The 15,613-nt window shown below is 47.2% G+C and overlaps 2 protein-coding genes across 3 annotated transcripts in view; one reads left to right on the plus strand and one right to left on the minus strand.

The window, feature by feature from the left end:
* Window positions 1–5,016: 5,016 nt before the first annotated feature.
* On the minus strand, window positions 5,017–14,441 carry GLUL (glutamate-ammonia ligase). Of its 2 annotated transcripts, XM_036912609.2 has the most exons (8): window positions 14,308–14,441; window positions 13,207–13,320; window positions 11,581–11,759; window positions 10,093–10,254; window positions 8,376–8,522; window positions 7,847–7,974; window positions 7,456–7,655; window positions 5,017–6,905 (listed from the first exon to the last, which is right to left on the minus strand). In XM_036912609.2, the coding sequence occupies exons 3-8, from the start codon at window positions 11,744–11,746 to the stop codon at window positions 6,587–6,589; spliced, it is 1,122 nt and encodes a 373-aa protein (XP_036768504.1). In that variant the 5' UTR covers window positions 11,747–11,759; window positions 13,207–13,320; window positions 14,308–14,441; the 3' UTR covers window positions 5,017–6,586. The 2 variants fall into 2 exon arrangements, with proteins under 2 accessions (XP_036768504.1, XP_036768503.1); XM_036912608.2 differs by lacking the exon at window positions 13,207–13,320.
* LOC118925963 (uncharacterized) overlaps window positions 14,354–15,613 on the plus strand; it is a 40,551-nt gene continuing 39,291 nt past the window's right edge. Inside the window, exons 1-2 of the mRNA XM_057508229.1 lie at window positions 14,354–14,809; window positions 15,117–15,339. Coding sequence (XP_057364212.1) covers window positions 14,354–14,809; window positions 15,117–15,339 — 679 coding nt within the window. The remainder of the gene's footprint in view (window positions 14,810–15,116; window positions 15,340–15,613) is intronic.

Genomic DNA, 15,613 nt, shown 5'->3' on the forward strand with positions numbered 1-15,613 from the left:
CTTTGGTGGAGGGAGATTCCCCCAAAGGAGGATGACGGCTTGGGTTTGTAGTAGGCTAATATAAATGTACAAGTTGCAGCTAGTTTTGGAAGGCCAGTAGGAGTCTCCTGTAGGACTCCTTTACATGCAAAAACACACTTCCTGCTATTTTGGTCCCTGTACACATTGTTTCTTTCTTCTTGCTTACGACAGGCTCCCTGAATGGCTCCTCCTGCTGTTTGGGATGGAGAAAGGGAAAGAAGTAACCAACACTGTCCCCCACTCCCAGTGAAGTAGAAATCCTTAATTCCACTCTCTGACAGACAAGAGGGCATCGAGAACGAGAAGCAAAGGAAGGAAACCAGAAACCTTAAAGATGTTCTCCCCAGCATAAATGCTTTACTCTTCCCTGCTGTCTCAGGGCCAAAGCTGCCCACCTTGGTGAATGTAAAGATTGGACCACAAATTCTTTGATATTCCTGCCCTCAGGAGGTGGAGCATTTCCTTCCCCTAAGGGTGAGCTGAATCATAAATACACTAAATAATAACTCACTTCTAGCTTATGAAGTATGGCAAAAGTGATGGGCTATCCAATATTAGGTGACAGGAAGACTGGCTTCCACACACCTATCCACTGTTCTCTCTCTCAGGCACTGTTCGCTCGGGGTTTACTCACTCGGGGGAAGGACATGTGATGAGCAGCACTATGAAGAGGCCCCTGTGGCAAGGAGCTGAAGCCTCCTGCGAAGTCATATGAATGACCTTGTGAACAGATCCTGCCCCCTGACCACTGGCTGCAACCTCCAAAGAAACTCTGAGGCAGAACCATACCCCACCCCCAACCAAGTCACTCCCAGATTCCTGAATGTATGAAATAATAAGTATTTGCCATTTTAAGGGGCTACATTTTGGGGTCATTTGTTATGCAAAAATAGATAATATGCTTAACAATGCTTTCAAGTGATATATACCTCTCAGGGATGGAGAGTACTGGGCTGGGCTATCTGAAGATTGCTATCCAGCCTTAGAACTCCTGTACACTAAACTGGAATCTTGAAACAGAAAGAAATGGGTATCTTTAACCTGGAAGAAATGAGTTTTGAATCACTTTATAGTTAAATATTCCTATAGCTACTCATACAAAAATAGTATGTTGTAATTTTTTTCCCCAAAAAAGAAATGCTGAGTTAAGAATGACTTGCTCATTTCTTTTAGATTTCTCCAATACCTGACTTTCTGAATTCAGCTGTGAACCTTGATGGCAAAATAAATAATCGTCAACTGGAAGAGCGCTCTTATCCATCAAGAGAGCGAATTGAAACCTAAACTCCTTCATTTCTGGGTTGGACGTGATGGTTCACAGCCCAGAATTCTAAGTCTGAAAGGAATTTCGTCCCTTCCCAAGGGAAGGGAAGCCCCGAAAGGCTCAGCTGCTTCCAGGATGTAGCAATAGAGAGAATTACCTCCGAAGTCCCTGCCGTTGGAGATCAAGGAGGATATTTCTGGCCCACGTAATTTGGGATTAACTGCAGGAGTTGGGCAGCTCATACCCAAACCATTAATATCTAAAATTAATGCTTGCGAATAAATTGCCCCCTGCCCCTCCACCTCCACCCCCGGCTTTTATATACTTCCTTTAGCCCGTGATACTGACAGTGCCTTTCTCTGAAAACTTAACTCAACAAACATTAAATGAAGGCTTACTTGGCTAAGTGCCTTACGCAGGCAACGTGTTTATATTAAACAATGTTCATAGGTTGGCAGTTCTGAATCCTAACCCACCAGGGAATAAATCTGGTGGTAGGTTGCCCAGGGAGGAGAATCCCAGAACATTAATTTTATGAATTTAATTTATTGTAAAGCCAGCCCTGAAAAAGTGTATTCTCCTACTACACTGTCTCTTTACGCTTAGCTCCTAATGGATCATAAATCTCTTCCCTGAGACAAGTGTTCACTTCTTCCAAAAAAACACCCTCCTCTCTCCCCTCTACCAATACAATACTGTACTTCATTATACAGCATTCTTTGAGTAGTTACCAAAGCAGCTCACAAAATCTTTTAAGGATAGCTAATAAACAGAGCAAAAAACCCAGAAGTCCTATACTGTTTGGTGATGTCAATGACACTCTTTACTGTAAGAGCAGGAGGAACATGAAGAGAATTTCCATTCATTTGACCATCTCATTCATATACGTTCACCAAAACACCAAAAAGAGTGCCTATTTGGCCCCCACTTACTAAATTATGGAGCTATTTTGTATGCCTCTCCCACTTAACGTTGATACAGCTTTGTAATAGTTACGAGGGGCGCATTATTCTGAACCGCTATTGAAAGGCAAAAGGAGAAAGGCTTTCCACACAGTTCAGATTAAGTGCGTGGGTGCCCACTGGAGTTAGGTCGACAGGTCTGCTGATGACTCAAGGCCCCCCAAAAAGCAACTCATCAAATGACAAGAGGAACTACACGGATACTTCCTCCACAACGTGGAACTAGAATATAACCTTTTTACATCAGAGACCTCTGGTCAGTGAATCAGAGGCAAATAATTAATAGTTGGCAGTGCCTGAGAACCTCCTGTCTGTAAGGCACAGGGAAGGGTACAATTAGAAAGGGTTGGCTACAGAACCATGCTTTAAGATTGATGTTAGCTTCTGTCTCCTGCCTTCCTGCATTTAGTGACAGCTTTTCAGCTCAGTTTGGTGAATTATCTTGAGTGTGCCCTGCTTCTGGAAGAGATATTCTCAAGCGCCTCTCTGTAAGATGTTACATCTTGGGCAAAAGGTTGTATACATATGTAATGTGTACACCTGTGCATGTTTAAATATGGTATATTATACATATGTAAATGTGTGTATTTCTGCATATTGTTAAAACAAAGTATGACTTCTTTAAAATGAGTGGTGGGTGACTGAGCTAAAGGCTATAAAATGGCAGAGCTCTAATCAGCTTAAATTGTTTACCATAGTGATTTATCTGAAGTCTTTGGAATTACATGATGAATTACCATTTTATAGTAGTTGCAACTCATCAAGCCACGTGAGGCTCGATGCTCTTGGCAGCCCGACTCCAGCCAGAATTAACCAAGCCAGGAGTAGCTAAGCTCCGTAAAACAGAACTTCGCCTTGGTACAATGACCAATTAAAACACAGCCAGACCACCAAGATCTCACGGGTTTGTCACCACCCAATAGAGCTATGGGCTCAGAGCTCAAAAACCTGCTACTTAAAAAGAATTCATTAAGCAAGTACTTAAGACACTGTGATAGGTGACAGGTCTGGGGCAAATGGCCCTGACAGCAGGGTTCCTGCCTTTGTGAAGTTTAGTCAGAAAGTCCTGTAGAGTGATGGGCTTTCTTTGGGTTGAGTTACTTTCCAGACTTTGCACCTTATTGGTAGTGAAGCCTTTGGTGAGGTATTTGATGCCCAGCATTTGTCTAGGAACTTGGTTTACTTACTACTGTACTATTCTACCCAGCAGCCCAGATCTGACTTGTTAAAAGGCTTTAACTGTAACCATACAAGAACTCCTTGGAATTCTCTAGCAGCTCCCAGACATTCCTCTATTAGCTTGTACTGTCATTTAGCTCTTACCCAGTAATTGGTAGAATGAAATTAGGGGAATTCATTTAAAATGGAAACCTTCTTTTATGAATGCTGGCCTGTCTCTTTAAGGCTGAAGGCTGAGATGTCCATTCTCAAGTTTAATCCATCACTGATAAGAGTTACCGTGTTACCCAGGGTCTGCTAAATGAGCTATAAAAAAAAAAAACCTTAGAAATACAAGGGGATTGCACTGTGACATATAGGTCAAAGCTAATTCTAGGTGAGAGGGTGGAGAAAGAAATATACGGGTTATTTCCACCTAAATTCTGATCATGGTAATTTAGAATTCCTGATCACAAGTGTCAGGGAATGGTTACAATGGGCAAAAATTCTAAGTGTGCCGGTTGTTGCCTCAATCTTGGGCTTGCACTGTGCAGAAGACAGCCCACTGGTGACCCAGTGAAGGAAAGCCAACTTCAGCTGGGGAAGGAAAAGAGAGCTTCAGCTGAAATAAGAATGTCACCCTATTTATTAGCAAACCCAGAAAATGCTGAGTAACAGAGGACATGCTTAGTAATCAGGGTGAAACCGGGGCAGACTGGACCAAGTCCAACAAACCAATAGGGAAGATCATACTACTTTGAAAATTAAATTATGTCAGGAGCCAACCTTCCGAGAAAAACACACAGGTTACCTAGAATTACTCAAGACTAGAGCAATATAAACGCTTGCCCCCAAGAGAAATCTGTTTCCACAGGCCCCAGCTGCCTCCAAACTGGGAGGACCCTACCTTCTACAATTGTTACCATTGCCCTCAAAATGTGGCACATAAGGTTGAAGTATTAGACAAATGAGTGCTTTTTGCTAGAGGTATACACATAGCACTGTGAAAGAAACTCCTACCCAGCCTACCGTGGGAAAGAAGGTAGGAATAAGCCAGGATAAGGTGTTAAGGGACCAGAGCGAGGTCACAGAGATGTCAACATGGAGGTCTGGGGGGAAACGTAAGGAGTTCAGTGTCCAGCACAAGGCATATCCAAGGCATTGCAGGGCTAGCTGGCCATAAGCACAGCCAGGCTCAGTAAGCTTTAACCAGGTTAGCAACGTGGTCAATATTTGCTATTTAGAGGAATCACTGGCAGCTGGGCAGAGAATGAAATCAAGGCCAGCAGGGACAGTGACACCAGTTGGTGACATTGAATACTGTAAAGCTGCTATAAAATAAGCCAGAGGGGTGTTCAAAACAATGTTGCAATATGGTAGGTCAAAGCCAAGCTTGAGCACAGGAGGGGAGGGCTGGGGTGTGCCTAAATCCAGAGATCCCAAATACTTGAAGAAAAATACAGGGAGGCGCTGGCTGGTAACATAAGTCACGGAAGATTTGAATTCCTAGAACAGGTAAACCTGAGCTTACTTCACCTCTTTAAAAAAATTCTTTTGTAGTAGGAAAGAAGAGTAAAAGGGCACCTAGGGATATAAAAGAATCACAAAGAATCAAGTCAGAAAAGATTTTATAAATGTTAGGTTGGTTTATAAGAGCTGCTCTGGGCAGTTAACAGTTTGTTTACAATGAGGAGTTATCTAGCTGAACATACTGTACGCGGCAATCAGAAGTCGTCATGGCAAGAGAAAACCACAGCCAGCCTGCGGCAGCCGGCCAACACAAAAACAGGCAGCAACAGTACAGATGATGTAGGGATGAAGGTGGGGCTTGTTTTTATTGTAAAAGAAAGAAAACTCCTCAAGGATCTTAACAAAGGAAAAGGAACAGTACAATCAAGAGAACAGACACCAGGATACAAACAAAATTACAAGTGTTTTGACTCCAGTCCTGTCCCCATCTCAAGAGCAGAGATGGGAGGGAGAGCTCAAGCAAACAAGCAATTCTGTAAAACAAGGACTTAGGAACCCTACAAATATGATTAAAATCTAAACTTGCTTTACTTAAAAAAAATTTTTTTTAATATATCAAAAGGCCTGCTTTAGTGACATGCTAACCCCACCAGAAAATAACTCCGATAACCCCCTCGTCAGTAACATGCTCAAGTTGACCAGCCAACTCTTATTTCTAAACGCGTGTACAAGTACATGTGTATCTTTTAAACTAAAGCCACAGGGCTCAGGTGACTATTTCTAGAACGTGCTTCCCACCTGTTAACCAGCCAGTTCTACCCCCCATCTAGTAGGGTGGGCAGGACACAGAGAGACCCTTGAGTGAGGGAATAACAGCCCCAAACAGCCAACTTTTCAAGCACCACCTGCCTCAACCCTGCTCAAAAAACCCTTAGAGTTCGAACCAGACTATTTGCTTCAAATTTGGCTCCCAATGACAAGAATGGTTTTTCTCCTTAAAACACAGGTATCTATCTGCACACCCATATATATAATTTGTTTTTACATTTAAATATAAAAATACTACTCTGCTTTGTGTTATAAATGGAGGACCAAGCAGTAAGAACTTTTTCTTCTAAGGTAGGACAAGCCATCGTATGCTGACCTTGACCTGAGGTGAGGGCATTTAGCTCCAGGCAAGGGAAGGATCCCACCAGTAAAGGGCCTGATTCCCACCCTTCCTTCTCTCCTAATTCTCACTTTTAATAGAAAGTTGGTTATAACCTTGTAAGAAACAGAACTTTCTACCAAGAGGGGAAATCCTAACCTAACCAGAGTTTAAGTCAGCAACCCCTTCCCCAGCTACCTCAAGAAAAAATCCTAGTCCCCCTGTCACAAATACTATGCTCTCTGTCCAGACAGCTACGCCTATTGGACAAACACACCTGATTAAATGGAAGCAGTGGTTATGTTTCCCCAACCCCTTCCCCTCTAATGCATTAGAAAGCTTCAGAGATAGGAAAAAATGGATGGGTGGGTGCAAAGATATTAAGAACTTGACCCCTCTATTCTGGCCAAAGAAAGCACTGAGATATTAACTGGGCATGAGGAATTAAAAAAAAGACCTGGATATTCCGCCCTTTGAGTTACAGCTATTAGGACAATTGAGAAGGGAGAGAGTGGGAACGGGTGAAGAATTAGGAGGAGTTTGACGGCTGCAAGTCTAGTCCACTTAGTTTTTATACTGGAAGGGCTCATCGCCAGTTTCGTTGAGAAGACATGTGCGGATGAGGGCTTCCGTCACCGAAAAGGGGTCACAGTTGGCAGAGGGGCGACGGTCTTCAAAGTAACCCTTCCTCTCCTGGCCGACAGTCCTGGGAATGCGGATGCTAGCGCTGCGGTTGGCCACGCCGGCAGAAAAGTCGTTGATGTTGGAGGTTTCGTGGAATCCAGTTAGGCGCCGGGCATTATCCAGGCCCCCCTTGGGATCATAGGCTCGGATGTGGTACTGGTGCCGCTTGCTCAGTTTCTCGATGGCCTCCTCAATGTACCTAGAGGAAAGAGAAAACACGGTCAGACCTGTCACCGGGAAATTTGCCCTTCTAGGGTAGAGAAGCAGGTATGGATCTAATAGAGTGATTCATCTGTCAAAGACTGTTCTCTAGCTTCCAATCATGAAAACACAGCCCTAGAAGAAATACTTCGCAAGAGCAGAGACTCACCTGTGTACCCAGTTCTCAGAATAGTGCCCGACATACAGCAGATGGTATCTGCTGACAAGACCCTAAAGACTTTCTCCCACCCGTAAACATGAAGTTCATTCACATGCTTGTAGTTATTAATTTCTTATTAAGGATTTTCAAATGCGTTCATGTATGTCAACTATCCTGATCACCATCCTTGAATTCTAGTCCTAGGATATTTTTGGTGTTTTACAAATAGGAACAAAATGATAGGATCAGATGACAATTTCTGAAGCCAAGTGATAAGAGAGTTAAGGTATGAACTGAGAAATCTGGCTTATGCATCCCCAGTACATCAAATACTTCCAAGTATTCTTGCCAAGAGTGTAAGATGGCCCCGGCAGGAGCAGGCACTCACTTCAGACCGTTCTCCTCTCGCATGGCCTTGGTGCTGAAGTTGGTGTGGCAGCCTGCACCATTCCAGTTCCCAGGAATGGGCTTAGGATCAAAGGTTGCTATCACTCCAAAATCTTCACATACACAATGTAAGATGAAACGGGCCACCCAGAGATGATCTCCCATGTCGATTCCTTCACAGGGTCCTATCTGGAATTCCCACTAAAAAGAACGAGAGGGTTGACCTTTAAGATAAAGCCAACTGCTTACCCCAACTCAGAAGCCCCAAAACCTGCTCTCTTCTCACCTTTACTCCAACCTACTTCTTAGATTTTTGGTTAAGCAGCAGCCCTTGCTAACAGAAGTCCCCACTTGCTCCCAGGTAGGGAAAGCGATGGAGTGGAGCCATTTACCTGGGCAGGCATGGCCTCAGCATTTGTCCCTGCAATCTTGACACCAGCATACAAACAGGCCCGGTAGTGAGCCTCTACGATGTCCCTGCCATAGGCTTTGTCCGCACCCACACCGCAGTAGTATGGACCTGCAGAGGTACCAAGATGAATGTCAGAAGGCTGTAAACCCAGAAACCCCCATCCCACTCTTATAAGACTCTTATTATTCCCAAGTCGGAACTCAGAAAACTCGCTAAAAACTTGCTATCTGGAATTACCATCCTGGCCTTCACTGGAGGAGCAGGGGGTGGGGGGTTTCTCATCTGGGCCACTTCCTAAGTGGAGCCAAAGGTCTTCTGTTTTCCCTCCCTGTTAATGTCTGGATTTGGGCAATAAGAGGGCTCGTTCCAGTATTATTTCAGCCAGTCTTAGGGATGGTCCCATAGCTTGTTGATCAATAAGTGGGTACTCCCACCTCTGGGGAGAGAGACTTTCCTTGCCAATTAAGCAACAGGGGAGGAGCAGGTTCACCTCTCACCAAGGGACTTACCCTGGGGCCCAGGGAAGCCATTGGAAGGCCAACCAAAAGGGTGCCCATCTGTGCCCATGAGAGTGTATTCCTGCTCCATTCCAAACCAGGGTTGCTGATTGCTCACCATGTCCATTATCCGTTTACAGGTATGCCTTAAATTGGTCTCTAAAGAAAAAAAGAAGAGTCAACGTTTCATTAGAGACATATGAACAAATATACTGAATCCAGTGCTGATAGGAAAAAGGTTTCTGGATTCCATGCAGCTGAAATGTTGATGACAAGCTGAACTGATCCAATGTAAACCTTTTTGTGTCCCATCAGCGTTAAGAGAGGGAAATGGGAGAAGACGTAATTACACATCTGTAGGGAGATTCCAGAAAGACTAAACCCAGTTACAACCAAGTCACACGACGGTGGATCCAGAATGGAGCAAGTTTTCACCTTATCTGCATCCTGGCATGTCCCAAGTACCAAATGTCAGGCACTCTACTCACAAGACAGCTGCTTAGCATTATCAGACTTACTCCTAGCTTCTCAGCCATTCAAAGCTAAATCTACAATTTTTATTGAACAATCATTGCCTATCAGGAGCCGTATATTCCAGGTAAGATGATTAAGTGCTAAGGTGTTACTATATTAACTAGTACAAAAAAACCCAAAAAAACAGAACACTAAAATGAGATGAGCCACTGGAAACAATTTCCAGGCCAAAATGGAATTAAAAAATGAAGTAAATATAGTCTTATTAATGACTGTTTTACCAAGAATCATTTACGGAGACCTCTATATTAAAGAAAGCCCACAAATGAGCCTTTATTACAACTCTCAAGTGGATATTCTAAGTCCCCATTTTTATAAATGAGAAACTGAGGCTCGGATGTTAGGTAGCCTGCCCAGGTTACAGGGCAAGCAGTAGAACCAGGAAATCTGAGGGGGTCTTGCCTTCAGAGCTTCCATATGTCTCTCAAAGGCAGTTAAGGTATGGAGTCACTAAGTGACTTGCCAAAAAGTCTCACTGGCAGAGTACAGTGCAAGACTTCAGAGAAGTAAGACTTCACCGTTGAATTCAAAAAGCTGAATGGCAGAGAACTGAGAGCAACAGGTATGGCCAGAAATAACCAAAATGTAGCTACAGCAAACCTAGAGGCAAATGTATGTCATCCTTAAGCCAAAAGGCTCATATTTTATGTAGCGCATAGGAGGATAAAGAAGGAAAACAAGCTGTCTGGAATGAAACAGCAACCATATATATAATTGTTCTCAATCATTTGTACATATTAACTCATTTAATCCTCCAACAGCTTTAGGAGATAGGTTTTATTATTTTTCCCACTTTAGAATCCTAACAGAAGTATCAGGGATACTTAAGGTGCTCAAGTTCATAGCCACTACGTGACAGATTCAGAATCCAAATCCAACAATCTCACTCCAGTCTACACTCTTAAAATCTACAGGCAGGCAGAAAGGCTGTGTCCAGGGGACTCCACTGATAAATAGATCGAGAAGAATCTGAAGTCCTTTTACGCAACCGAGAGGAGACCATGGGAGGGAAAGCCACAAAACCTCTTTGAATGAGGAAGTTCAGGGTGGAGACATGCACATCCAATCCCCCAGGCTCCTAGAAAAGTTCTGAGATAGTCTCATCTTCCCAACACTGATCCTGGAATAATCTTTCCTTCCCCTTTACAGCATTCTTAGATTGGGGTGGGGACACCCACAACTACTCCAGACATACCTGCAGGCTTTCGGTTGTACTTGAAGACTTCACAGAACACCAGCTTGTTGGGGTCCTTGCGGAAAGGGTCCCGAAACATGGCAGCAGGGACGAGATACATGTCACTGTTGGAGCCTTCAGACTGATAAGTACTAGAGCCATCAAAATTCCACTCAGGCAAATCTAGGGTAAAAAGAGCAGGGTAAATTAAGTTAAAAATGCATAGCTTTCCAGGCAAGAAAAGAGTACAGTCCCACGCTCACCTTTTCATCTCTAAAGATCTACATTCTTTTCCAGAAAGCCAGTGATGCGTGACCGTTTTAATAAGCAAACTGTGACATCAGCATGTAGCCCTATCAGAGTTCCAAGTAAGATCACTGCCTCATTTCCTTAAGATGTTTCCTCCCTAAATAAATCTTTTGAATCTATTCTTGACATCACCAGGAAGTCAGCCATCATTTGAAGTATTGAAATAGAACAAAGATTTGGATTCTCTCACTAGGCCATCTGTGTGCCTAATTCACCACCTCTTACCTGAGCATCACCCCCAGCCCCAACTATGTCTATGGACTGTCTTAGTTCCAGCTGTATCCTTACGTTATTGAGGAAAGACACAACTAGCAGGATGACTTACTCAAGGATACTCCCATGGCACTTATCCACTTTTCCCATTACGTTTTAAAGGCCAGTTCTCTCCAGCTGACTATGAGTTCACCAAAAGCAAGAGACCACACTCTACTATCCCCATTGGCTGCCCAATCAGTACCTGCCACATAGCAGGTGCACAATATGTACTTTTTATTATGGTCATTCATTCACTCACACAATGTGAACATTATCAGGAGGAGAGCAAGGTACCCTAAAAGCAGGTATGAGCTGAGTTTTTCTCCTTTGGTCCCGTTCTAGAAGGAAGGGGGCTATAGCTTGTTTAAGACTGAAAAATTAAGGTCATATGACTCCTCTATAATAGCCTTTAGTGGGATAAGCTTCAGTCAGCCTAAGAATTTTCAAAAGTGGCATCAACTAAAAACAAATGAATGCCTGGTCCTACTTAGAAACCACTTTGCGGCACTTTCATTGCATCTAGAACCTCAGTGACATATGAGCATGAAACATTATACATAGAGTTTATCAAGTAGATGGCATAGTAGGTTAAAGCAGTGGTTTTCAAACTGGGTTCTAGGGGTGTCTGAGAGTCAACCAAGTAGGGATGCCCAATTCAGCAAAGTCTCCAGCACCCCTTCTCCCCACAACTAGTCTTTCAATCTTGGTTCTTCAATATACTGGCTACAAGCAAGACTCCATGTAAATAAAGGGGTCCATTGTCACTATGCCTTAAGGCAGTATAGGAGCTTCATGTTGACTGAGTGAAGTCTGAGAAACCCTGCCTTACAAAAGCTTTACAAAAAGAAGAATAAAGAGGCCAAATCTAGAGGCTGGGTCTCAGGCTGCTGCCCACCCATAAGTGGCTCCGCCAAACCTGCCCGCCCACTCTGCCCAGGCTCTCACCTTCTATACACTTGGGCTCACAGTCCAAGGTCCGAGTCTTGCAGCGCAGCCCTTCTCCAGTACCATCAATCCAGATGTACACAGCTTGGACCTTCTCACCCTGAGGCAGGGACATGTACACCTGCTTGACGCCTTTGTTTAAGTGGGAGCTCGCTGAGGTGGCCATGGTGGAAGGTGTTCTGAAGAGGAAAACGAAAAACAGAAACAATTAAGAACACCAAGGATTCCAAACTGATCCTCTGCAGGAGTGACTCAGTAAGGACAACTAAACCAAGGAGTCACAGCGGGAGTGGGAGCCCCTCCTTTTGGAAGTCCCACACTCAAAGATACTTATTTACTCTGTTTTCAGGGGGAATTAAAATTTTATGTTAGACAAAAATCTCTTTATAAGCTTCCTCAAGCTAGAATCTACACTTGTGAGCCATAAGCTCTGTTTTTCTCAGTGTAGCCAAGGAAGGGAAATTGTTTGATTTTTTTTTTATAGAAAGATACTGGAGGTGGGGGAAGCCCAAAAAAAAGTTCAGAAACAACGTTTACAGAGCAGGTATCACCTCCTAACACAAGTAAAATCCAGCCACAGAAAAGTTTGGCTGACATGGCTTCTTGGTGAGTTTTCCCTTTTCCTTGCGTTCTAGTGGGCATCTAAATAAAAAATCCTATTTGAAGATTCTTCAGCCCCTCCAATACCCCCTTTCCCCACATTTAGAGATGGCAGGATGAAACACGGGGTCTTAGCTTGAAGATTTGAAAGAATGGTGGCTTCCAGAAGAACTGCAGTAATTACTACCACGAAGATGTCAAAATTGCTGATCCAAGCTGGATTCTAAGCTGCACACAGCCACAATTTTCATCAGTCTGAGGCAAAGTTCTCACTTCAGAAGACAGACTTAAGTTTGAGAACAACACTGAGATTCCACTGCAGAACTTTTCAAGAAATCAGGAAATTCCCACTTCTAAATGAAAAAGACCTGAGGTTTCAAAAGCTGAGGCATGCTTTTTAAAAACTACAGGCCACCACAGCAAAACCTCTGCAAGAAGAGAAACAACACAAGAGGAAATGTTCTACCCCTTCCTCCCCCCCTCAGTGGCCCAGGGTATCTGAAAAGGGAACACATTGTTCTCCTCCAGCGACTTGGGCAACTTTCTGAAGTACAGTGGCTAAGTTTCTATGGGCAACCGCCCAGCTGAAAACATAACTGCTTCTCTCTGCAACAGCCTCACCCTTCCCTTTGGGGAAGAGAGGCACCTCATCTGTCAAGCAGATTAGAGGAAAACATACTTTTGCCTACTGTGTCCTTAAGACTTGGTCAAATGCCACCCTCACGCCCAGCCCTGCCTTTAAAGGCCCCCAGGAACAACCTCTGACCCCTTCAGCTCCCACTAAAAGCTACAACCCCCCGCCGTGTCCAGCTTTCCTCTCTAATCTGTTACACCTCCAACATGAACCCACACTTTCTCCCTTTAAGCCTCGGTTCTGGATCTCCTGCTCTTCTCCGTGAGACGAGCTGGATGCCAACAGCCCACTCTATTGTGTGAACTGGTGCTGCGGCGCTGGGGTGAGCGGTTCTGCAGTTTCTAGTTGTTTCTGCAGCTGCCGCCGGCTCCAAGGTCCTGCTCCTCACTCACCCCAGCCACAGAAGGCTAATCAGATCGCTGGGGTTGCCCTCTTGAGCCCTTCTCTTGGGGTGCCGTTCGCGCCTCTCGTCCTCCGGCTCTTGCTGGTCGGTGCACGGGAGCTTTCTGGGCGAGGGACACGAAGACGGAGATGCAGAGGGAGTCGCGGGGTCTATCAGGGAGCTATCGGGGTCGCGGCGGGACGTGCAGGAATATGACCCACGCTGCGGGAAGGTCTTCATCCTGACTCTCAATTTCTCTCCGCGGTTCGCGAAGTAGGCGACGAAGCCAAAGCAGTAAGAGTAGGTCCCCGACGACCGAGATGCCAAGTCTTCATCTTCGTTCGCTGCGTTCTCCACGGCCTTGCGGTCAGCGGGAGATCCCCGCTTCCCGCCCCCGGGCCAGCTGGGATAACCCACTCTGAGAACAGCCCTTTCCCACCTAAACGCCCCCGAGGTCCGCGCCCCGCCCCTCCGGCCCCCGTCCGGATCTCAGGGCCTAGCTTAGGGGGCCATACGCCTCCGAGGGCCGAGGCTGGTGGGGGGGGCCGGGGAGAGACGCGCGGCCGCCGCCCTCGCCCCGCCTGGCTTCTCCACCGGCGGTGCCCGTCCGCCACGCCGAGGCCCCGGCTCCCTATTGTTCAGTCACAGTGGAAGCGCCCGGCATAACCACGCTCACGGCCACTCGCCTCACCGTGGGCGTCTAAAAGCTCCCCAAGGCCCGTCCCCGCCGAGGAGCAGGGCGAGGCTCCCGCAGCGGTCCACCGGCCGGCCGCGCCATGCACACACCGCGCACGCACCGCAGTCGAGGGGGTGGCTCGCCTGGCCGGCCGACCTCCGGGGCGGCGCTCGGGGCCGCCAGCAACGCAAAGAGGATCAAAACAACTCCCCGCCCTCCTCAAAACCAGCGACGGGCGCGCCCCGCAGTGGCCAGCGCAGACCCGCCGGGAGGGGCGGGCGGCGGCGGCACGCGGAGGGCCCGCAGGTCCCGCGCAGAACAGCGCTAGAGGCAGGAAGCGGGGAACCCCGGCCCGCAGGCCCCGGCGCCGCGGCTCGGGAGGCGGCAGGGTGGCGCGCGCCACTTCTGGGTCCCCCGGGCCGGCGAGGCGCCTACCTGGGCGGTGAGCAGGCGGGCAGTGAGAGCGAGGTGCAGAGAGGAGATGGCCGGGCACGCAGCTCAAAGGGCCCACTGTTCTCCCATTCTCGGCGCTGCAGGGCGGCCGCAGCCCCGCACTCTTTATCAACGGTCGGGGCCGCCCCCGGCGCCTGATTGGCTTCCAGCGGCCGGGAGCCCGGGCGGAGCAGTCGATGCGCGCCCGGGCACCGCGGCCATTGGGCGGCAGCCTTTCGGGGCCGCAGGGCGGGGGCGAGCGCGCCCGGGAAAGAAAGAAAGGGAAAGGGCCGTGGGGGATGGGAGGGGCCCGCGGGAGGGGCGGTGGCTGCGGGCGGAGGGCCGCGCTCTCGCCCGGAAGGACCCCGCCTGCCCGGCCTGCAGCTCACCCCGCTGGCGACCGCGGAGCCCGCGCCCCTGCGCCCCTACCCCGGCTAACTGCCCCGGCCTCCGCGCCACCGCCTTCAGGGTGGGGAGTTTTGCAGGAGAGGCCTCTCGTTTCCAGGTGATACTGCGGACCCCAGAGCCCCCTGAATAAATTCTGACCCACGGGAACATAATTTTGCCTATTGTTGGAGCCCCTCCCGGCCCTGCCCTTCCGAGCCTGCTTCAAGTTTGAGCGGGGCCGCGGGCTATGGCCGCCTGGGCAATGGCGGGGGCCGCGTGTCCTGCGGAGGGGGCAGCGCTGAGGGGCAGCAGCGGTAGGCCCGAAAGAGCCCCCTTCCGGCACTCTCGGTGGATTTGGGGAAATGAGGCCGAGTCTGTGATCCCACATTTGAAATCACTATGCTGTTGTTTCTATCATTCCCTAGAGAGGATCCTGGGGGGAATCAGGAGACCTGACTCTGCCTTTGTCACACCTGAGACAAGTCTCTCGGCGACTCTGGGAGCCTGTGTTTCCTCATCCGCACATAAAGCGATTCAAGAGAGGATTTTCAGAGCTGCTCACCAGATTTGAAATAATATGTGCAAGCTATACCCCAGGGGCAGCTGAAAGGAAAGAGAGGGCTTCGCATGCCCAGTTGGAAGCCCAGGGTATGTCAAAAATTTAGAATTCCTTGATCCTGCCTGGTTTTACTTTTCAAGTAATTGAGCATGTTTTTAATCTGGTAAATAAAGGAGAATCAGTACTCTCCTTCCCTTCGCTCAGCCTTGCTGTGGTTTAGAAAATGTGTATGTGAACACAATCCTGTAATGGATACTTGTCACCGGATACATAATAATTATCTGTGTGCATATATATAGACACACACACGCACAAATATTTTCATGGCTACCAATGCTATTACTTGATCATTCTATTTTTGTT

Source organism: Manis pentadactyla, chromosome 9 (genome assembly GCF_030020395.1).
Source record: "Manis pentadactyla isolate mManPen7 chromosome 9, mManPen7.hap1, whole genome shotgun sequence".
Classification (NCBI taxonomy): domain Eukaryota; kingdom Metazoa; phylum Chordata; class Mammalia; order Pholidota; family Manidae; genus Manis; species Manis pentadactyla.

Coding starts and splice junctions, on each gene's coding strand:
- GLUL (XM_036912608.2), bottom strand. CDS start 11,746: ATGGCCACCTCAGCGAGCTCCCACTTAAACAAAGGCGTCAAGCAGGTG. Junction 7,975..8,375: donor TGGCTTCCCTGGGCCCCAGG/GTAAGTCCCTTG, acceptor GTACCTCTGCAG/GTCCATACTACTGCGGTGTG. Junction 7,656..7,846: donor CTGAGGCCATGCCTGCCCAG/GTAAATGGCTCC, acceptor CGTTCTTTTTAG/TGGGAATTCCAGATAGGACC.